This window comes from Lynx rufus, unplaced genomic scaffold (assembly GCF_022079265.1).
Source record: "Lynx rufus isolate CCGP_SWC_20201006 ecotype Redwood Valley unplaced genomic scaffold, mLynRuf1.p SCAF_9, whole genome shotgun sequence".
NCBI classification, from domain to species: Eukaryota; Metazoa; Chordata; class Mammalia; order Carnivora; family Felidae; genus Lynx; species Lynx rufus.
Genome location: NW_025814897.1, coordinates 63,447,954 through 63,471,039, shown reverse-complemented (window position 1 = coordinate 63,471,039; position 23,086 = coordinate 63,447,954). Strand labels below are relative to the sequence as shown.

General features: G+C 51.8%; 1 protein-coding gene across 1 annotated transcript; it reads left to right on the top strand.

Moving 5' to 3' along the window:
• Positions 1-905: 905 nt before the first annotated feature.
• On the top strand, positions 906-23,031 carry APBB1 (amyloid beta precursor protein binding family B member 1). The gene is made up of 14 exons (XM_047072416.1): positions 906-984; positions 7,880-8,614; positions 14,359-14,534; positions 14,627-14,683; positions 14,763-14,848; positions 14,963-15,026; positions 15,474-15,623; positions 15,976-16,103; positions 16,511-16,625; positions 16,775-16,859; positions 17,140-17,223; positions 21,947-22,062; positions 22,210-22,386; positions 22,471-23,031. Exons 2-14 carry the CDS (start codon positions 7,894-7,896, stop codon positions 22,636-22,638), a joined length of 2,127 nt encoding a protein of 708 aa, XP_046928372.1. The 5' UTR covers positions 906-984; positions 7,880-7,893; the 3' UTR covers positions 22,639-23,031.
• Positions 23,032-23,086: the final 55 nt, after the last annotated feature.

The window sequence follows — 23,086 nt, the reverse complement described above, 5'->3', positions numbered from 1 at the left end:
AGCATGGAGCCCCTCCGTACCTTCCTTCCCTCTTTTCACCCACATTCTCCCTTTTTCCTTCCCTCTCATGAATTTCTACCAGGGAGTGATTTATTCCAGACATTCTAAAGCCCTTGGGTGTCGCAGCTTTACCTTCAGCAGCAGGGGTAGAGTGTTAACAGACATCTGGGTTTCAGTCTGATTTCACCACTTACTTGTGACTGCAGGCAAGTCGCTTTACCTTTCTTAATCTCAGCATCTGTCTCTGAAAAATAAGGATAATAGTGGCGACCTCACAGGGCTGGTGTGAGGATGCATGCCTGTAAAAGGTTTAAACACAGAGCCTGGCACAGTGTAAGCGATCAATAAATACGATCTATTATTATTATTATTGTTACCAACCCTGTGTCCTCATTGCCTCTCCACCAGGACGTCAGGGACTGTTGCCGCAAGAGTGGAGCAGGCTGTCTCCTCGGGGCCCCTCCCCGCGCCGCCGCGGCCCGGCCACGGCCACAGCCGCTCCCGCTCCAGCCTCGTCGGTGCGGCGCGCGCGGGAGTGCGGGCCCTGGGCCCTGCGGGGCGCGCTCGGTGAGTCCGGCGCCTCGCCACAGAGGGCGGTGCCGGGCTAGACAGGGGTCTGTGGAGGCAGGGGCAGAGCTCTGGGACCCGGGGACCCGGGCGCAGGGCTGGCGGCTGACCAGGGCGGCTGGGCCGCGGGGCGCCCTGAGATCCGAGCGTCCCGCAGGGTGCGGCCCTCGGCTAAGCTGCGGCAAGTGTCGCCCGCGACGGGCTCGCGCGCCCGTTCCCGCGCGCGGCCCAAGATGGCGCCCCTCCGTCCACCCCCCCCCCACCCCCCGCCCCGCGCGCGCCTCCGCCGCTCGGGGCGCGGCCCCGCGGCCCGCGCGCTCCAGGGCGGGGGATGTTGTGATGGAGAAGCCGCCGCGGAGCCGGAGCCCCGCAGCCTGAGCCACCTCCGCCACCTGGGCCTGGGGCCTCCCCGCGCAGGTAGGAGCTGCCCCTGCCCGGTCCCAGCCCCGGAGGCCGGATCCCGACCTCCCCAGCGGCCGGCGGACCCCGCAGCCCCTTCCCCACGCGGCCTGGGTGTCCCCCGGCCAGGCCCCATCCTTGCGGGCGGTCCTCCCGCCGCGCACATTCCGACCATCCCCCTTTCTCCCCCTTGTAGGCTCCACCTCGGTCCTCACAATGCCCCCTCCCCGACCTTTACCTGGTGCCCCTCCGGGCTGGAGAGGGGCGAGTATGGGGGACCCGAAACGAGAGCAGGTGGGGGATGGGGGTTGGGGGAGGGGAGGTCAAGGGCTGGGAATGGGACGTGGGGTGAGGTGGACAGAACCCTGGCGGATTTCTCCAGGGTCCCAGGCCTGGAATCTGTCAAGCCGCATTCTGTTGCCCTCGGCGACTAAGGGGTGTGCCTTGGGGCCGGCCGGCTGTGTCCCCAGCTCGGCGAGGAGGCCTAGCACTCGCTGAAGCTCTCGTCCAGGGCAGCTTTCCCACCGCCAATTCGGAGGTTATTCGGAACGTATTTTGCAACTGCCTGTGCATTTCTTGCATTCCCAGCCCCTCGAGACTAGTCCCAGCTCTCTCTACTCTTTCAAAGCCGAAACCTTGCCTACACTTGCTGTCTTCATTTCCTCACTTCCATTCATTCTTAAAACCTCTTCATTTGGTCTCTGTCGCGGACACCCACTGAAACTGCTGGAGCCAAGGTCACCGGAGACCTCCAGGTGGCCAACTCCGAAGGACACTTTTCTGTTATCCCCCTTTACCTTTCAGTAGTATTCAGTGGTGTGTGGTAACTGTCCTGGAAGCATTTTCCTGGTTTCTCTTGTCCAGCATTGTCTGCTCCTTCGTGGTCTCATTTGTTACCTCCTTCCCCCCCCTCCCCCCCCCCCCCCCCCCCCCCCCCCCGCTTTAGATGTTGGTAAAGCTTTTAGTTCTGTCCTGAGCTATCTTCTCTCATTATGTACTTTCTCCTTGGGTATTTTATTCACTACCAAGCCTTCAAATTTCATATATATATTCTGATGATTCTGATGATTCTGATGATATCTTCCCTGTGTTCCCTCTCTACCCTTCTTCCAAACCTGTTCTCCCTTCAGCTTTCAGAAATGGCTACTTTCCAGTCAGTTATCCAAGCTGGAATACTGGGCAACATTCTAGATTAACCTCTCTCACCCTCTGTATCCCTCACCCTCTGTATCTAATGTCACCAAATTCTGTCACATCCACTACCTAATTTTCAGATATTTTCCATTCATTTCACTCTGTTCTCACTGATACTGAATTTAATCTAGGCCAAAACTCTTTTTTTCCCTTCATTGCTCTAATAGCATACCCTCTTGCCTACATCCCCTTAAATACTCTGAACACAGTGTGATCCTTTAAAATGGCATCTATCTGTCAGTTATTCATTCAACAAATATACTTTGAGCACTTTTTATATATCTGGTACTGTGTTAGGCACTGAAGATATAATTATGAGCAAAATAGACTGGGATCTTGTCCCCACAGAGCTGATAATCCAGGAGGGAATCAGAGAAGAGTAAAATCACAAGTGTAATAAATACTGTGAAGGAAAGGTGGATGGTGCCTTGAGAATACATAAAAGCACAAGCTAAACTGGTCTGGGAGATAGAGAGAGGGCCAAGGAAGGCTTCTCTGAGAACATGATATTTGAACTAAGATGTAAAGGATGAGTATCAGTTAGTTAGGCTGAGTGAGGGTTAGCAGAAGGAGGTTCCAGGCAGCAAGGAAAAATCACATGCAAACACCTTGTGAAAGGAGAGAGCATCATGTCTTCGAGGAATCAAAAGAAGGCCAGTGAGGCTGGAGAGCAGAGTGCTGATACTGGAGAGGAAGGCAGAGGCCACACTGAGCAGGACAATTTAGGCCTTGTTAATAATTATGATCTTAAGGTCTTTGTCCTTGGTACAGATTGTGATGGTAGTGGATGTGGAGAGTAGGTGAAATCCAGAAATTTTCCTCAGAGAGAAAATTATCAGTATCTGGGGATGGACGGAATGTGGGGAGTGAGGGAGAAGTTAGTGTCAAGGATGGTACCCCTGCTGCACAACCGGAAGGGTGGTTATATCACTCCATGAGCCAGGATCCTAAAGGAAGACTAGTTAAGGTGTGGGAGAGAGAAGCTTAAGCAGGCATGTTTGTCTGAGAGGCCTTTGAGACATCAGATGGAGATGTTGAGTAGGAAGTTGAATGTACATGTTGTGGAGCTGAGATGAAGGGTCTGAAATGGAGATGTAAATTTGGAAATGAGCAGTGTATAGGTGGCATCTGAAGCTATGGGCATGAATAAATACATTGAATATTTGGTGAGAAAGAGTAAAGGGCATAAGAACAAGCCATGAGAAACCCTAGTGTGTGACAGTTGGTAAAGGAAGATGAGCCAGCATAGGGGGCTAAGGAACCACAGGACAGGAACTAGAGTGTAGGAAGAAAACCAGGAGATGTAGTGTGGGGAAGCCATGGAGGAGAGCCATGGATGAAAGTTGGATGAGGGGCAGGGTGTTGAGTGGTGTTGAGAGTACAACCAAGAGGCTGTGTGGGTTGAATTAGATGACACAGGGTCCTGTTGACCTTGGCAGGTGTTGCCGAGGTGTGCTGGGAATGCAGGCAGGGTTGGAGACGGCTGAGCAGTGAGTGTAAGGTGAGGAAATGGCAACAGTGAGTAAAGACAGCTCTTTCAAGAAGTTTGCTTAAGCTGGGGAGAGAGAGCAGCTAGTGGTGCTGGAGGAGCATCTGTCAAGAAACATTCTGTTTTTAAGTTGGGAGATAGTGGATCCCATTGAGAAGGAGAGGTTGATTATATAGAAGAAAAAATGGATAAACAGTGGTAGAAAATTCCTGGAAAGGCATGAAAGGAAGGAGCCAAGTAACAGATGAAGCAGTTGGTCTTAGGAAGAAGGAGAAAGGGGTAGGTGCTGAAGTCAGCAAATTTGTGTTTCTGGACATTCTCCAACTGCTGGCTTCCATTTCCTCTGTGAAGGAGGAGTGGGAGGTCTTCCGCTGGCAGCGAGGGGTGGTACTGGGGGTGGTCCAAGGAGAGTTGTGTTTTTGTCTCAACTTAAAGGTCCCTTCCTTGGGGCGCCTGGGTGGCTAAGTCAGTTAAGCATTTGACTCTTGATCTCAGCTCAGGTCTTGATTTCAGGGTCGAGTTCAAGCCCTGCATTGGGTTCCATGCTGGGTGTGAAGTTTACTTAAAAAAAAAAAGTCCCTTCACCAAGTTGGTCTTTGCCGATGTCTAGACTGGAATAAGCCTCAGACTCCTATAGTGCCCTGTTCCTCCCCCATCACAATACACCATCATTTATTCAACAAATAGGGAGTGCTTATTGGTGCCAGGGACTGTTCTAGACACTGGCACTACACTGCTAGATTGTGTACATCACTGGGGAGAAACCATTTCTTTATAATTCATCACTCTTCCCCATGCCTACTACAGTGCCTCACAAATAGTAAGCTGGCAGGCTAGAGGACTCTTGACCTTGAATAGGACTCACCCCTACCCCTGTGGTCTGATATCAGCTCCTTCAGGCTTAGTGGCCACTCTTTTAGCTCCTTGCCTTGAGCCAGAATCCATGTGGATCTTTCCATCCTTTGAGAGGGATCAGGGACTCCCAAGGAGAAGGGAGAAGCTGGCATGTGCCCCTTCTTAAAGATACTATTCATCCTTTGACCTCAAAAAGTTAGGTGATGGTACCACACAGTGTCTTGAACCAGGTGCTCAGGCTTCAGTATTTGTTGGCAACAGAGCTGCCTCATTTCTCCCCCAGTACTTTCTGCCCTGGTGACCGGAGGGACAGGGATGCCCTGGAGTCGAGCTGGCTCTTCACCGTCTCAGCCTCACAGTATATGTGCCCATCCCAGATCACACCTCCAAGTGCTAAGGAGATTGGTCCCATCCTGACCTCTTAGAAACCTGGAACCATATACTGCTGCTTCAGAGAAGGGCTCATCATCTCCATCATCCTCTGAGTTTGCCAGAGTCATGGGGTCTTCTACATCCTGGAACTCATGGAGATCCGACTATTGAACAGACTCAAGCCAGGATGTTGGTTTATGCTAACTCCATCCCTCCCTTTTTCCCTAGATCTCGGTCCTTGCTGCTCTGGGATTCCTGCCTTCATCATTCTCCAGCACCTTACCTAACACTCCTATTGCCCATCCCCAGCCCACAGGACCACACAAGCCTGTCTCAATGTCTGTTGCCACTAGTTCTGGGCCTCCTAATTCCTTTCTTCCCGTATCTGTCTCCTCCATCTTTCCCTTCCATCCACACCAAGGGCCCACTCTGTCATAGACGCACAGCACACACTCTTTGGTAATGGGAATGTGAAGTTGAATAAGACTTCACTGGGGCACTGGGTGTCGTGAGACAGAGGAGGGAACAGTCTTCTGAGCATGAGGAGAGAGGACTGAACCAGAAAGGCTCACTGCTTAGGGGCCTTGACTGCTGAGCCAACTTTTGAAACATGAGCAGAGATTCTCACATGGGGACGTAGGATTCCAAGCTGGGGGAGCACTATAAACAAAGAGCCAGGGTTGTGAGGGTACGACCAATTCCGGAATCTGCCATACTTCGTGAGGGTGGAGTGTAAGGTGTGAAAGAAGGAGGGAAGGGGGAGGAGGTCTGAGAGGTCATAGGGATTGGCTCAGGTAGGCTCTTGGTGTCCTGCTAATGAGCACAGACTTTATCCTGAAGGCAGCAGTGAGCCATCTAAGTTTTCCAACTGAGGAGTGACACAATCTGGTTTCCATTTTTGGAAGATTACTGTGGTTCTAGGTAGCGGCAGAGCCATTTATTTTTCTCATTTATACCAGTGACCGTGAGTTTGCTTATTGCCCAAGTGGAGCCACACCAAGCAGCCAGCAGTTACATGTGAGGCAGATACACAGACACCATGTTTTCATCTATGCCACAGATGTATACACAGCATTGTCCTAGGGGCGGAGGAGCTGGGCAGGATGGAAGGGTGGACTATGGCTCCTGCCTCAGGACCGCGCACTGTGCCTGAGAGACAGCAGAATGTTGCTCAGGCAGCCAAAAGCACCTCACCAGCAGCCTTGGCTCAGGGCTCAGAGCTGCACTGAGGTGCAGAGAGACCCGGGGCCAGAGGTTCTGGGGGAAAGAACTCCCCAGTGGGGCCAGGGGGAGAGAGAACTCTCAGGTGAGAAATCAGGGAGAAAGAGCCATACGGTAGGAGTCAGAGAGAGAGGTGTGTGTTGAGGGGCAGTAAGTGAGGGAGAGCTGTGCTGGGGGGAAGGGTCAAGTAGGAAGAGAGGACTCCAAGAGAGGGTATCAGGGAGGGGGAAGGGTGACACAGTAGGAGCTAAGAGGGCCAGGATGAGAGAGAATTGGGTAGTAGTTGGTCAGGGAGAATGACCTGTGAGGTGGTGGCAGGGAGGCTCCAGGGAGTAAGTGCTTTATAGTGGGGGGGGGTCAGTGAAGGAGAGCAGCAGAGCAATGGAAGGTCAGGGAGATGCGGAGGGGAGGGTGAGGCCTTGATGGTGGGATTGTTGGGCTATGTGGCTGGAAGGATAGGTAGGCAGAGAAGGTGGTCCACAAAGGGCTTGTAAGGAGATGGGGTCCAAGGGGAAAGGAAGTGGGTGCTGTCACTCTGGAACAGGAGATCCCCTCACCTGAAGGGCAGATGGGGTTTAGTTGGGGCACTGTTGAGACACGTAACATGGCCAAAGTGTGCTTTCTGAAACTGGGAGAGGAGATGATAAAATGGGGCCTTTAGGAGATGGGAGGGTGGAGTTATACATTCATTCAACAAATATTTATTGAATTCTTATTCTGTGCCAAGAGTGTGTTAAGCTCTGAACATATTGCATTGAAAAAAAAAGACAAAATCCTGCACCATGGAACTGAAATTATAGTCATGAGGAGACAATCATAAAACAGATAATAATAATAATGTTGATTAATAGCTTGACAGTCTAGGCACCAGGGAAGGCTTGGGTGTAGCTGAGAGAGGGATTGGTGGCGGGATTCAGTTTTAAAAGGGTATCAGGGAAAGTGCTACTGAGAAGGTGACAGTTGGATCAAGACCTGAAGGGCTGAAGAGTATAGGTCAAAAGCCCCTGCAATGATCCAGGCATGGGGCATTATAGGAGCTGGCAGATGGAGTAATGCCCATGGTGAGACACTTTATAGAAACAGTCATCAAAATGTAGCTTCAACTGGCCAAAGGAGCCATGGATTGGAACTGAAGGTCCTTCCTCTGTGACCTTCCTTCCTAGGTCCATGCCCTTGAGGGATGGCTCTGCAGCTCATTCTCTCCTATTCTTACAGCCCCTAGTAGGGGTGGGCTTCAGGGCTGGTTGAGCCCAGTGATTTAACAACAATGGGAACACAGCCTGGGGAGCTCACAGTAGGGGGCTGTGGATAGCAACGTGGCAGGAGGAAGGGAGCAGTTAGTGTCCAGTGTCCAGAACACATGAGCCAGTCCCACGCCAGCTGGGTCCCTGGCACAGTAAGCACCGGTCGGATAAGCTGGGGGTGGGGATGCACAGAGAGCCATTGTGTGGAGGCTCTGGTGTTGGGAGCGAGGGCAGAGCAGGGTCTGGCTGTACTGTCCCAGAAAGCTCAGGGCTGGGCATTTGGGGCCGGAGTGGACTGTGGGGCCTGGCCCCAGCCTTTGGTGGAGATAGATAGGGTTAAGCAGGTGATGGTGAAGGGGGACAGCAGTTGGGCCTAGTTGTTGTAATGGGAAAATAGCTCACAGGACATGGAGTGGTGGGTGCTGGCCTGCTGTGTGTAAGGGAGATGAGGAGATGCAGAGCACAGCCCCGGGCAGAAGCAAGGGTGCTGCTATCCAGACCTGGAGGCTGAACGTGGTCTCCTCTCCCCACCCCGCAGGATCTGCCAAGGCCATGTCTGTTCCATCGTCACTGAGCCAGTCGGCCATTAATGCCAACAGCCACGGAGGCCCCGCCCTGAGCCTACCCCTGCCCCTGCACGCTGCCCACAACCAGCTGCTCAACTCCAAGTTGCAGGCCACGGCTGTGGGACCCAAGGACCTGCGCAGTGCCATGGGGGAGGGTGGTGGGCCTGAGCCAGGCCCTGCCAATGCCAAGTGGCTAAAAGAGGGCCAGAACCAGCTCCGGCGGGCTGCCACGGCCCATCGTGACCAGAACCGCAACGTGACCTTGACCCTGGCAGAGGAGGCCAGTCAGGAGCCTGAGATGGCACCCTTGGGCCCCAAAGGCCTGATGCACCTGTACTCAGAGCTGGAGCTCTCCGCCCACAATGCAGCCAACAGAGGGCTCCGAGGATCTGGTCTGATCATCAGCACCCAAGAGCAGGGGCCAGATGAAGGAGAGGAGAAGGCAGCAGGGGAGGCCGAGGAGGATGATGAGGAAGAGGATGAGGAGGAGGAGGAGGAGGACTTGTCTTCTCCCCAAGGGCTGCCCGAGCCCCCGGAGAGTGCGGAGATGCCCCCCAGACCCCAGGCCCTTGCCGACGGTCCCCGAGAGCACAGCAAGAGTGCCAGCCTCCTGTTTGGCATGCGGAACAGTGCAGCCAGTGATGAGGACTCAAGCTGGGCTACCTTATCCCAGGGCAGCCCCTCCTATGGCTCCCCGGAGGACACAGGTACCTTAATGGAGCTTAACTTGGGGAATATGGGAGGGCAATAGAGGCCAGGGCCAGCCTGGGCATGAATCACAGAGCACATGTCCTCAGTCCTCAGCAGACCATATCCAGCCAGGTTTTCCTGAATGAAACCATTCCTGCATTCAGAGTGCTTGCACAAGTTGATAGATCCTCCTGTCATGCACACCCTGATGGATGGTAAACTAGGTGTGTTTATGGAGTACTTACCAGGTACTGCCCTGTGCTCAGCATTATCATATTTAATCCTCACAGTAATGTTGTGAGGTAGAGACTGTTATGATGCCTGTACTACAGATGACAAAAAAAGGAGGCCTGGAGAGGTTAAGTAGCTTTCGTAAAGTCACAGACAGTCTGGGATCACTGTAGAACCGAGTCTAGACCTGAGCTCTTGGCCCTGCATACCCTGCCACTGATGCACACAGCACGATGAACCAGGTGCGCTTGAAACAGGTTTTAACAGGCCGGGTCTGGAGGCAGCAGCAGCACCTCCCCACAGAGGTCTATTTGGAAAGACTGAGGTCGGGGATTATGTGCAGAGACCCCTCTGGGCATTGCAAGGGTACCATTTTGTATCCTTTGTATCAGGAATGGAATATTGACTAAAAGTTAGGAAGTAAAGGAAGAATAAACATATTCTTCTTTGTAGGGTGGGTGGGGGGAGAAAATAGATATTAGGACTCCAAAGATTGATCATTACATGTGTTCTATTTAAATAAATTGAGTCTCCATATTTGCTCATGTCACATAGAGATGCAGACAGGGCTGAGGAACAAAGGACAGAGATAACGGGCTCTAGCTACTATCCTGGACTTCTGTGGGCTGGGGTGTAAGTAAAGATCAGGAAAGACTCTTGTGTGTGCCTGGCAGCAGGCACCATACCAGGCCCCAAATGGTAGAGCCTTTGCAGGGGGACATGCAGTTCATGGAGGTGAGCAAAGGGCAGTACACCATCCCCTTTCAAAAAACTTGTTACAGACGTTTTCAAACATCTACAGAAGTCGAGAGAATAGAATAATGAGCCCAATTTACCCATGACCCAGTTTCAACAATTATCAACACATGACTAATCTTGGTGCATCTATACCCCCACCTACTCCTGGGCCCTAGCCTAGGTTATTTTGAAGCAAACACTCAAGCCCAAAAGTGTTTACCCATGCATTTCCAAAAAACAAAACTCTTAAAAAGATCTACAACATTATTGTCATGAACACAAAATTTTAACAATAATTCCTTAATATTATCAAATATCCAGTTAATGTTTATAATTTCCCAGTTGTTTAATAATGACCCCCAACTCAGCTATTTAAAAAAGTTTTGATTGTTTGAATCAATAACCAAAGAGTCCCAGACCTTTCAGCGGTGGATGTGTATCTTAAATTTTCTTTTGGATCTGTATATTGTTGTTTCATTCCTCTGTCTGTCCTCTATTTTTGCTTGCAGGTTGTTGTTGTTGTTGTTGTTGCTGTCATTTTAAATTGGAGACACTGTGTTTTTTGTCCTGGATTTTCCATGGTCTGGATTTGCAGACGCTCTCGCTGTGGCAATGTTGAACAGGTTTCTCTTCCCCTAGATTTCCTGTAGATTTGGGAGTGAGTTCCAGAGCCTTGATCAGACTCAGATTTGAGAGGTTTTTTGTGTTTTGCTTTTGCAAGAACACTTCATAAGTGGTATTGAGTACTTCTATCAAAGACAAAGTCTGATTGCCTCTCTTTTTGTGATGTTAGTGGCCTTCGATGGTCATTGCTTGGACCCCCTTTAAAGGGAGCAGCTGCTACTCCACTCTAGCTTGTTATTTATAGGGTTGGTGGGGGGAAATGTAGTTGCAGTGGAGCCAGTTCATGCAACTTTTCTAGGTAAATGGAAAACTGGACATTGATGTGAAATATTCCAGTTTCTTTTTTTTTTTTTAATTTTTATTTTAATGTTTATTTATTTTTGAGAGAGAGAGAGTGTGAGCAGGGAAGAGGCAGAGAGAGAGAGGGAGACACAGAATCTGAAGCAGGCTCCAGGCTCTGAGCTGTCAGCACAGATCCCGACGTGGGGCTCAAACTCCTGAGCTGTGAGATCATGACCTGAGCTGAAGTCAGATACTTAACCAGCTGAGCCACCCAGGTGGCCCCCCCAATTCTTTTTTTTTAAAAGCACCATGCAGGCCCCACCAAATCTGAGTCTTGTATCGGTCTATAGGCTGCTGGTTTGCAGCCCCTGCCCTAGCGGTGGGTATGAGTCAGAGGCCTGATTGCTCAGGGGCTGCTAGGATGGTCACTGCAGTAGCTGCCCTTGTGAGTCTTCTGGGAGAAGGAGGATAGAACTGCTGAAGGAGTGGGAAGGGTATGCTGGACATGGGCATCAACCTTAGTGAGAGAGAATGGTCAAGGATCAAGCTCTGGTGGAGACTGTGGAAGTTCAAAGTAGTGAGTGGTGTGGGGCCAGCCTAAGGAAGGGGCTGAGTCACTGCTTACTCTTTTGTAATTGTGGTACTATGACCATGAAGGCCACAGAGGAAGTCTGGACTCCTGAAGGAATGGAGTAGAATTGAACAAAACTATTTTCTCCTTCCCATCTTAGGATCTCCACAAAGTTGTTGATTGAATGCATAAGTGCATGAATAAATGAATGAATGAATGGTAAACGAATGAGCAAAAGAACTTTATTGCCTGTGTTGGGTTCATACTCGGCACCAGGCCTTGTCCTAGATGCTGTGAATGCATTCTACAAGGGACCTGCCCTTATGGTACTCACAGTCTAGTGGGGGAGACAAAGATAAACAGGCAGTTCTGATCAGCATGGTGAGCACTGGGATGGGAGAGATGCAGGAGGGGCACTCAGCCCTGCCTATGTGCATGGTGGGGGGAAAGGGGTGGGTCAGTTTGAGAAGTGACCTTTACATGGATGCCTGAAGGAGGAGTGGGTCATAGCCAGGTGAAGATTGAGGGAGGGAGGCTGGACTTGGAAAGGATGAGGGGCTTGCCAAGCAGGGAGAGAGAGAGACAAGGAGGGAGCGGGGGTGATCAGAGATAAGGCTGAGGGGCAGAGGCTAGGGGCTCATAACAGCACCCAAACCCTAGGAGTTTAAGTTCTATCCTGAGGGCAAGAGAAAACAATTAGGAATATTAAAGTGGAGAGTAGTTTAGCATTTTGGAACAATCAATTTTGGGTTGTAGTGTGCAGCCCAGATTGGTGGAGATGAGGTTGGAGGAGGGAGCCCACCTGTGAGGCTGTTGCAGTGATCTGGGTAAGAATTCCAGGTAGTAGCTTGGACTACTGTAGTGACATGGGAGTGGAGAAGAGGAGAGAACATTATGCGATTCATTGACTCCTGAGTAAATGGCCACTCCTGGTTTCACCATGAAGGTGTACATGGATGAATGAATGAACGAACACAAACCTTTGAATTCGTGCGTGAGTGCCTGAATGAGTCGATGCAGGAGTGAAGATTCCTGAAAAAAATGTGTGCATGTGGCAGCAAAGGCCTGAGTGGGGCTGTGCTTGGAGGGAGAAGTGCCAGGCTCCAGAAGGGCCTCCCAGATGGTCAAAGGGGGGAGAGCGGCCCCTCCAGGACAGATCGGAAGGATGAAGCTCTTTGAAGCAGGAAGGTACAGGCTACCAGGGATGGCAGATGGATTGGTATGTGTGACTCAGTCAGAAGATGGTGAATTGGTCTCCAGATTCAAAAGGTGTATGATCCTTCATGAAGAAGGGTGTGGCTGTGTAAGGTATGGTTGCCCTGGTTGTTGGTGTTCCTGAAAGGTTTGATAGGAGAACCCTGAAGATGATGGAGGGCTCCTGGGGAAGAGCAGGCATTCTAATTCCCTGGGGCCTCAGGAGAAGGGAGGGTGGAGGGAGAAGAGGTGGTAATGGCTACCTAGAAGGCTGGACAGGCAAGAAGAGCCCCTCCTCTGTGAACCCACCTCACTTGGAAGCTGAGGGTGGTGAGATATCTTGCTCAAATAAATGACTCTCACATTAGGTGTGCATCCACCTTGGGTATCCGCGCCTGCTCCCAGTCTCTCTGTGCCCGGTTGCCCAGCAGCCTGGGTCTGGGGACTGCCTGTATCCTCATTGCTGCCTCTTGGACCAGTCAGGATTCCTGGTTTCCTTGGTAACGGGAAGCACGTCAGCAGTCTGGGCGCTCCCAGCCATCCTGGTGCTGCGGTTGCCGAGGAGACGCTGCAGCCTAGCTGGGCCCTGGCAGGTGAGGGGGGCTGTGATGGGAAGCCCCAAGCCCAACCTCAAGCTTGCTAGGGCCCAGCCCTTAAGGCCCACTTTTGGCCTCAAACTGCCGGGCAGGTTCTGGGCCCTGGGAGGGAGCTCTGGGAGCCCTGAAGCCACACCCTTTTTGTTCTGAGAGCTACAGGCTTGCAGGGCCCCAGGTGGCTGGGGTATTCCCGAGGGGTTGAGCTTCCTGGTGTCCCCAAGACTAGGTTTAACTGTGGTGCTGTGGCGACTGCTGCTGCTGCTGCGGGGTGGGATGGAGATTCAGGATTGGGGGAGGGGAGCCAGGATTAGAAAGAAGAGATGTAAGCAGGATGGGCTGGGGTCTTATGAGGACCCTCCATCCCCACCCCAAGGAGGTCCCCTCCCGTGGTGGTCCTGGCCCCTCCTTGGCGAGCGCCAGGCGGGGGAGGATCTTGCCTGGCAGGCGCTCTGCCCTGGTGAGAAGGGGGTGGGATGAGCTTTTCTCTGCAGCCCAGCACCAGGCTGTGAGCCCAGCTGGCTGGGCTGGAGGGGCTGTGAGGAGGGAGGGTGGAGGCAGGAGGGGCTGGGAACCAGCGCCATGTTCTCCCAGGACTTTTTCCTGGCCATCATCCTGCAGGACAGTAGTCCAGGTGAGGGGTGGCATGGGTCTGGGCATGATGTGGGGTGGGGCTGGGGGGGAGGAGAGGCAGAGGAGGCATAAGCTGGGCCACAGAGCTGGAGTGGTGTGGCTCTGCTAGGGGACGAAGAGTGTATGTCACAGGTATGTGTGCATGTGCATGAAATATTTGCCTGCGTCTGTGTGTGGTAAAGGGTCTGGGTGTGAGTGTCTGTGGTATCTGCACACATGTGGCAGAGGTTGAGTGTGCACTCACTATTTGTGTGGTACCCACACATGTTGGGGGTTGTTGTGGGTGTGGTCTCTGCGCACATGTGGTGGGAGCTGATATATATAACTGTGTGTGTGCACACCTCTGTGTATGGTGTCGGCATTAGTGTATGGCTGGAGTTGGTGTGTGTATGTATGTTTTTGCCCTTGCACATGTGGGTGCCCCTGACTTTGATACCTGCCGTCTATATTGGCATTTTCTATGTGTGCACACCCTTGTGTTTCTGTGTTTCTGTGGCTGCACAGGTGTGTAGTAGGGCTTGTATGTGTTGTGTGCCTGAGTGCACATGTGTGTGCAGGAGCTGATATGTGTGTGCACCTGAGATATGGGTATGTATGATAGGAGGTCAGTTGGGGTCACCCAACCTCCCTCCTTCTCTCTGCCTTCCTCCTTCCCTCTATGTAGCCACATTAGCTAGGCGCAGGGTCCAGGGGGAGACCTGAGTCATGTCCCCTGCGGGTGGTCCCCCATGTTGTGATTCCAGACTGCAGGCTCTAGGAGGAAGCAGGAACCTTGTGCTGGAGCCCTCCCCCCATCCCTCCCTCTGTACAGTGGAGTGTCAGTGAGGGGACTGGGCATAAGTACCCACTGCTTGTTGGGTGGGCACACCCTCATCAGCACCCCCCCACCCGGCAGATTCCTTCTGGAACCCCAACGCCTTCGAGACGGATTCCGACCTGCCGGCTGGATGGATGAGGGTCCAGGATACCTCAGGGACCTACTACTGGCACATCCCAACAGGGACCACCCAGTGGGAGCCCCCGGGCCGGGCCTCTCCTTCACAGGGGAACAGCCCCCAAGAGGAGTCTCAGGTGAGCTCACAGGTTTTTTGTCCAGGGATGGAGTGGTGGTGCTGCTGGGGCAAGATGAGCCACCCATTCATTGCTCCCATCCCTCTTCCTAGCTCACTTGGACAGGCTTTGCCCATGGAGAAGGCTTTGAGGATGGAGAATTTTGGAAGGTGAGGGGACCTGCTTTATAATGGGGGAACTGGAGAGGGGGCATAATTTTGGTCCTGACTCCTCTCACCCCTTCCCAAGGATGAACCCAGTGAGGAGGCCCCTATGGATTTGGGGCTGAAGGACCCTGAGGAGGGGACATTGTCCTTCCCAGCTCAGAGCCTCAGGTGAGTGGGAAGGCATAACACAGTGGGCTAGCCGGGGGATGGATCTCTCTGGGAGAGGCCTTGGGACAGTTCCCTGTTTGGTGATCCATACTAAGTGTTACCATCTTCCTCCAGCCCAGAGCCATTACCCCAGGAGGAGGAGAAGCTGCCTCCACGGAATGCCAACCCAGGGATCAAGGTTCGTTCAAGACCAATGCCCATTCCTCAGGCTGGAGCTCCTGTGTGTGTGGGAGACCCCCTCATGTCATGTTCTGGGAGTATCTCTGGTCTCAGTAAGCTCTCCAGGTCCTGAGTTAGGAGCTCCTCTAGTCTTAGCACAGACCCCTGTGTCTGGACCAGAGGCATGTCAGTGTTTAACTCAACCAGCCCAGTGGCTTGGCGGGGGTGGGGTGGGGGGTCCATCCAGGCTTGGCTCAGATGCTTCCTTGTACTAGCAGCGGTCTCCTCTGAGACCAGCACCCCTCCCACCAACCATATCCTGTTTGGGGAGCTCAACATACCCTCCCAGATGCCATGTTCTGAGTCAGGAACTCCTCTGCTCTCAGCAGGAGAGTGTCCCATGTTGGGGGTCCTCCAGTTCTAGCTCAGACCCTCTACCTCCCACCCCCTCTTCTGTGTCTGGCAGTGTTTCGCCGTGCGCTCCCTAGGCTGGGTGGAGATGACCGAGGAGGAGCTGGCCCCTGGACGCAGCAGTGTGGCAGTCAACAACTGCATCCGTCAGCTTTCCTACCACAAAAACAATCTGCATGACCCCATGTCTGGGGGCTGGGGGGAGGTGAGGGCTGAACTGGCAGGTGTGGTACAGCGGAGAAGGGAAGGGAGCTGTGAGGGAGAGGAGAGCTGGGCTGCCTGAGCAACGGCGGGGTGATGGAGGTGTCAGCCCCCCAAGTGACAGCCCTGTGACATGGGTGTGTGATCCCAGGTTGGGGCCTTGGGAGATGGTTTCTAACAGTGACTGGATGTTAAAAGGAGTCACATAAGAGATGACAGATGTGACCTCTACTAGAGTGAGGCTTGCACGGTGGGTGGTCCAACGCCAAGGTTGGGGGTGCCCTGAGCTGGAGGTGGCAGAGATCAGCACCTCCCCAGCTGGGGCTTCACTGAGTGCTTGCTCTCTGGGCCCACAGGGAAAGGACCTACTGCTACAGCTGGAGGACGAGACACTAAAGCTGGTGGAGCCACAGACTCAGGCCCTGCTGCATGCCCAGCCCATTGTCAGCATTCGCGTGTGGGGCGTCGGGCGGGACAGTGGAAGGTGGGAGCTGGGCCTGGGATCCTAGGGCGGGGACTCATCCATCAGTCAGAGTGGGGGCTCTCCTCCCTAACTTTATTCTTTGCCTCTCTTGTGCTGCCGGACCCAGAGAGAGGTACTTATGCCTAATTTACCTTCCCGTTCCTCCTCCCACACCTGGACCAGATGCCTCAAAGCACCTGAGGTCCCCTATTCTGCCCTGCCCCTTCCTGCCCGCTGTGCTCGCCCATTTTCCCCTCCTCAGCATGCTTGCCTGTCTACCCATCAGCCAGAAGGCAGCACCCACAGGACACCATCCTGAGGCTGGAAGCCCTGAGGAGCTGCGATGGACAGGGAGGGTGTGGGTTTGTAGGGATGATGCCTCGCACTGGATGGCACTGGGAGACACTGAGGTGCCCCTCCCCCAACAGGGACTTTGCCTACGTAGCTCGTGATAAACTGACCCAGATGCTCAAGTGCCACGTGTTTCGCTGTGAGGCACCTGCCAAGAACATCGCCACCAGCCTGCATGAGATCTGCTCTAAGGCACGGCCCCCTCCACTCCTTGGACTAGCTGCCACCTTTGCTCTACAAGGATGTGGGTGGGGTCAGTGAGTTGGGGTGGGGGGGCTCCAGGGCAACGAAGCCCTAATGGATTCTCCCTCGCTCCTCCCCTCCGCTTCTCCCTTCCTCAGATCATGGCCGAACGGCGTAATGCCCGCTGCTTGGTAAATGGACTCTCCCTGGACCACTCTAAACTTGTGGACGTCCCTTTCCAAGGTCAGTGACACAACTCTTCCAGATCCAGCTCAACTGTGTTAGCAAAGGTGCGGTGACTCAAGAAAAGGCATGTGCTACTACATGGACATGATAAAAAATGGGCACATGGACACTGAATTCTTTGGAGCAAATAAGTGAAGGGACTCTGGTTAAAGGCAGATGGGGAAGGGGTGGAGGTGAGGACTTGGCTGGGTGCATGTCCAGCTTATGCCCTCATGATGGGGACTGGGGGGTGAGCAAGACCTGCCACCACAGTTGATCCTCCTTTTCTTTTCCACAGTGGAATTCCCAGCACCCAAGAATGAGTTGGTACAAAAGTTCCAAGTCTATTACCTGGGGAACGTGCCTGTTGCTAAACCTGTTGGTATGTGTGTTCTTTACCTAGGGACCACCAACACTGATCCCAAAGCAATGCTCCCACCTTCTGCCTCCCAATACCTCTTTTATCAGACCTTCCTCATGCTTGATGTCACCTTGCCCTTTAAAGGTACACCTCCTGTACCTCTGTCCCATCTGCACTCTGTGTCCTGCCTATAGCAGCAATTGGCATGCCTTTATGGAGTGTGAACCAATGAACTAGGCAAGGGAGACCAACTCTTGCATCCTGTGGAAAAACTTTGATTGGGTTGGGAGGTAGGTCTTAGATGACTGGAAACACCAAGTAGCAGCTGGGAGCTGGGTTTGGTATTACAGCACTATGAGCTGTGAGCACCTAGAGAGGAAGTAGTGAACATAATTGTGAGATGCTTTATTGTTTGTGAAGTACTTCTATATATGTCATTTAAATTTTATGTTTATTTTTTTGAGAGAGAGACACACAGAGTGCGAGTGGGGGAGAAGCAGAGAGCAAGGGAGACACAGAATCTGCAGTAAGCTCCGGCTCTGAGCTGTCAGCACAGAGCCCGCTGCGGGGCTTGAACTCGTGACCTATGAGATCATGACCTGAGCCTAAGTTGGATGCTTAACCGACTGAGCCACCCAGGTGCCCCTTTGTCGTTTAAATTTTGATGATCCTATGAAGTTGGGATTTTGGTAATACCCATTTTGTAGATAAGGGGACTGAGAGTAGAAATCTGGTTCTCACTTATATTTCCAGTGCTTTCACAGTACCTGTTATTTATTCATTTGGCTAACAAATACATATAAAGCCTACCATGTGCTAGGTCCTGGGAGAACAATGGCCACAGCTTTCATGGAGGTTACAGCAGAAAAAAAAAAGGAATTAATCAAATAACCATATTAATAATAAATGTGTAATTACAAATGAACATTCATTGAAAGAAAGTAGCAAGGTGCTATAAAACTTGTAACAGAGGAACTTCATTTTGTTTAGAATGTCAAAAAAGACTTTCTTGAGAAAGTGACATTTGAACTAAGACCAAAAAATGAATAGGAGCTAATGTGGCAAAATGGGATAGAGATAAGAATAAAGCAGGGGAAGATCATTCCAGGCAGAATGAACAGTATAGGGGAGGACCCATAGTGGAAGGCATTTTGGTACTTCAAAGGCATTGAGAGAAGATGATTGGTGCCAGATGACGCTGGGAGCTGGGTAGCAGTCAGACACTGTGGGACCCCATAGGCCATGTTAATGATTTGTCTTCATCCTAAGAACAGCAAGGAGCTATAGAAGAGTTTTCAGGAGGCACTTGGCATAATCAGATTAGAATGTTGTAAAAGCTTGCTTTGGCTATGCCATGGAGAAAGATGTTTAGCAGGTGGAAGTGGGCATGAAGAATTCAGTTGGGAGAGTCTTGGGAGTAGTCATGGCTGGTAAGAAGAGTATTGTGGACTGTGGTGGAGCTGAAGAAGAGTGTGCAGATTCAAGAGATGTTTAGACAATTAAAATCAAATATCTTGGTGATTGACTGAAGGTGGGACGAGGGACAGAGGCATTCAGGCTGATTCCTGACTTCCTGGCTTTGGGAACTAACTGGATGGTGATGTCATTCTCTAAAGGTAGCAGACTTTGGAAGAGGCCAGTTTTGGTATAGAGATTGGAGTTCAGTTTTGGACATGCCAATTTTGATGTGCCTTGGGGAAGCTGAGTGGCAAACTCAGGTTGGCAGCTGAATTCACAGAGGAGAGGTCTGGGTTGCAGATTCAAATGTGGCATTATTGGGTTATGGAGGTAATCAAAGCCATGAGTGTAGAGAAGACTGACCCCCGAAAGTAGGCAACCCACAGTGAAAAGAGAAATGAGGCTAGGCTTAGCTTTAAGTCCTCCAGCATTTAATGGACAGTGCAGGAGGATGAAGTTGACAAGGATAGTGAGAGCAGCAGGAGAGAGGCCAGAGGAAAAAAAGAGACTGCTTCAAGATGTGGTCAGGTGTCACATCAAAAGATACTTAGGAAGAACTCAAAAGTGTTTGGTGAATGGGTAAACAAATCAAAGAATGAATGAGATTTGCCTCAAATGACATGGCCAGGAGATGGTAGACCTAGGACCCAAACCTGGTCATCTTCAGTTCTCTGCTCTTCCCCTCAAACAATGCTGACTTTAATGACCAGCATCTTATATCCAATGAAGAAACCCTTCTTGGAAAGGATGGGGATTGAGGTGGGGTTTGAAAGAAGGCCTGGATTTGCAGCGGGGAATTGGTATTCCAGTTAGGTTGAATGGTACTGCCACAGACATGGAGCTGGAGGTGAGAAAATCATGTTCAGGGAGCAGGAAGGAAGCTTGGCTGACCTCTTCACCTTTGCTTTCGTTTCTTTTTGCCTTTCACCCTCAACTTTCAAACCCTCATTGCCTCTTCCAGTTACTACCCCTACTCTCTTGTCTTTCTGCCACCTTACATAGGTTCTCATAATGATGAAGCAAGCATCTGCAATCCTTGACGCTCCTCTGCTGCCTGTCACCGTGATGGGTCTGCTCTGTTGAGTCCCTAACCTCACTTCTTGCTTTGTCTTATGCTCCCTTTGTAACCTCTAGGAGTTTAGCATTGGCCCCTCCTAAAGCTGCAATATTCACTCAATCATTCATTTATTCAATGAATAAGTATTGAATGCCTGATTTGTGCCAGACACTATTCTAGGTTCTTGGTATACATGAATGAACAAAACTGACAGACTACTGCCTTCAGGTAGCTGACATTCTAGCCAGGAGAGAGAGGCAATAACAAAATTACATAGTATGTTGGAAGGCAACAATTGATCTGGAAAAAAAAATGCACAGTAGGATAAGGGGTATTGGGAATGCAGGGCTGGGGTTCAGGGTGTAGGTTTCACTCCTGAGTTGTTACCAAATATGGCAGACTTTCTAGGCCACTTGCTCCACTACTTTCCCCCCCTCCACGCTGATCCTCCCCCTCCTCTGAGGCCAGGCCCCATCCCCACAGCCCCATGAGCTTGTTAAGCTGTTTGACTTCGATATCTTGTCCACACTCATGGTCTTCAGGAGTTTCCATTGAGTGGTATAAATGTCGAAAACACCACAGCCCTTGGCAGTCGGATCTGACCCACTCAGGACTGCCTGTGTTGTCACCGTTCTGTGGGCTTCTAGGTTCCTCGGTTATGCCAGTTTGGATGCATTTGCCCATGTTGCCTTCAGGGTGACTTGCTTGTACATCTGGAATTTCTTCAGTATATAAGCCCTGTGCTAGGGTTGGGGACATGGGGATGAATTAAACTTGGCTTCTGTTCTTGAGATGGTCACAGCCCAGTGTGGAGAAAGGTTTTCTAGCAGTTACCGGATGTGCTAAGAGTTGTTCCTGCAACATCCTCTCTCTTCCTTGCAGCAGGGAAGGCTTCCGGGCGGGACTTGGATGAACCCCAAAGGATGAGTATCGGGAGTTTCTCAGTCAAGAGGGAAAGGGTACTCCAAACCGAAGCTTTTCCACAGTTGCAGCCTGTGTCCCTCGAGGGCATCCTCTTCTCTTACTCTGCATTCCCCATCTGCCTAGTAGGGCATTTGCCAGGACTAGATGTTAATAAATGCTACATAAATCATTTGAAGCTCCGGGAGCAGTAAAATATGAGGCTTGACAGCTCAGATGAGGCCAGTTTTTGGAGGACCTGCATGCTTGGGAGAGGAGTTTGGCCTTGATCCAGTCAGAGGTAAGATGAGCAAGGCCAAGATGAGGGAGGACTTTCGAGGAAGACATTTGTCCTCTTCCTTGTCCTCTGCCCAAAGAGGGTCCATGTAGTCTGCTCCTTTGGGAGCCCGGAGGCACTGAGAGGGGCAAGAGGGCCCAGGAGTGGCCCACAGGGCTGCATGCCTCCACGTAGGCACTGCTTATTCTAACCTTTTAGCTGCGAAGGTAAAGACCAGTAGATCACACTGCCTGTTCATGAGTAGTGCAGGGACCAGCACCCATGCAGCACCATGCTATGCGCTTCTCCTGCCATGGTTTTCTGCTGAGTGCAGGCAAAAGTGGGATGCAGGAGTGAAGTGTTGAATAACAGTTTGAGATGGAGGAAACCACTGTGTTACAGAGGAAGTTGATTGATCTAAAAAACCAGGAATCTTGCATTACTTCCTTTGAGCACATTATAGAAATTACTGAATCCAACTAAGATTTGACATTCCTTCTAGTTCTGAAAACTAGGAATATAAAGAAGGGAACTTTAAGCATCAGTTTCCTTATCTGTAAAATGGTAATAAAAGAACCAATTGGGAGATTGTCATAGGTGTAAATGCAATTGTGCACTATAATGATGTAGCATGGTGGGACACAAAAGTCAACTTACCTCAAGTGGATACAAAACAAACCAAAGTTTGGGTCTTGGGAGAGGAGTGTTCTTTAGGGGCTGGTTTGAGAGTTGTAGTGTGACGTAATTGAATGTCTGAATGTGGGTGAACACTGAGAGCCAAGATGTGGGGAGGTCAGAGCTTTGGGGGATCAGCTCATTTAGGAGGCTGAAGGAAGAGTCAGAATCAGGTGAAGAAAACTAAGCCTAGGATTCAATATTGAAGAAACCAGAAAAGTGCTAAATTACTGAAGCCAAGGAAGAGGGTACCAAGGAAAGGATACCTGTGCAGCATTGTACAGGGCTGTAAACTGGTGAAATGGGGATGGAGCAAAGGCCCTGGGGTAAACTCTCCCCACCCCTAGTGGTATCATGTTTGTGTCCATATCTTCCAGGGGTAGATGTGATAAATGGGGCCCTGGAGTCAGTCCTGTCCTCTAGTAGCCGTGAGCAGTGGACCCCAAGTCACGTCAGCGTGGCCCCTGCTACCCTTACCATCTTGCATCAGCAGGTAAAGACTGGGATGGGAGAAGGCATGGCTGTGCCTCGCCATGGAGGGGAGCTTGGGGTGGTGGGGGAAGAGCTGCCAGTAAGGTGGATGTGCTCAGTGGAAGAAAGGGTTGGGCTGTTCCTTTCTAACTGGGCTCCCTCCCTCCAGACGGAAGCAGTGCTGGGGGAATGTCGGGTGCGTTTCCTCTCCTTCCTGGCTGTGGGCAGAGATGTCCACACATTTGCATTCATCATGGCTGCCGGCCCAGCCTCCTTCTGTTGCCACATGTTCTGGTGCGAGCCTAATGCTGCCAGCCTCTCAGAGGCTGTGCAGGCTGCCTGCATGGTAAGTGGGTAGGGTGATGGAGTGGTGATGCCCACCCCACATGGGGCAGGCTGGAGAGTGACTGCCGCACCTGCCTCTTTGCAGCTCCGCTACCAGAAGTGTCTGGATGCACGCTCCCAGGCCTCCACCTCCTGCCTCCCGGCACCCCCTGCAGAGTCCGTTGCCCGCCGTGTAGGGTGGACTGTCCGCAGGGGCGTTCAGTCGCTGTGGGGTTCCCTCAAGCCCAAACGCCTGGGGGCCCATACCCCCTGAAGTCCTCAGTCCTCCCTCTACCTGCTTGCATTGGGCCCCAGGGAACTCAAGGGTATGGGGCAGGGAGGGGCCCTAGAGGCTATTGTTAGGCCTCAGGCCCCCTCAAAGCTGCCCCTCCCTAGTAGCTGGGATTCCCTGCCTAGGGGCTGGGGAGAGAGAGACCTAATCCCTTCGGGGAAATGACAATATCGGATCGATAAGAGGAGCAAGAAGCAAGGCCAGCCCCAGGCTCTCCACCCCCATGTTTCAGGTGGAGCAGGAGGAACTGGTCTAGGCCAGGCCCTATCTTGGTAGGGTCTGGCAGGGGCAGAAGGGGGACTGGTCCAGGCATGGGTCCCCTCCCCACTGTTCCATGGGCACCTCTGCTGTACTGATATCACTAATAAAGTCTGTCTGCCCTGCTAAGCTGTGTGCCTTCCTGTGCCTGCACCATACCATCACCCCCCGT

Excerpts from the sequence above, each read along its gene's own strand:
- APBB1 (XM_047072416.1), top strand. The coding sequence starts at position 7,894 with ATGTCTGTTCCATCGTCACTGAGCCAGTCGGCCATTAATGCCAACAGC. Across the intron at positions 8,615-14,358 it reads TGGCTCCCCGGAGGACACAG|ATTCCTTCTGGAACCCCAAC; the intron begins GTACCTTAATGG and ends CCCACCCGGCAG. Across the intron at positions 15,027-15,473 it reads ATGCCAACCCAGGGATCAAG|TGTTTCGCCGTGCGCTCCCT; the intron begins GTTCGTTCAAGA and ends TGTGTCTGGCAG.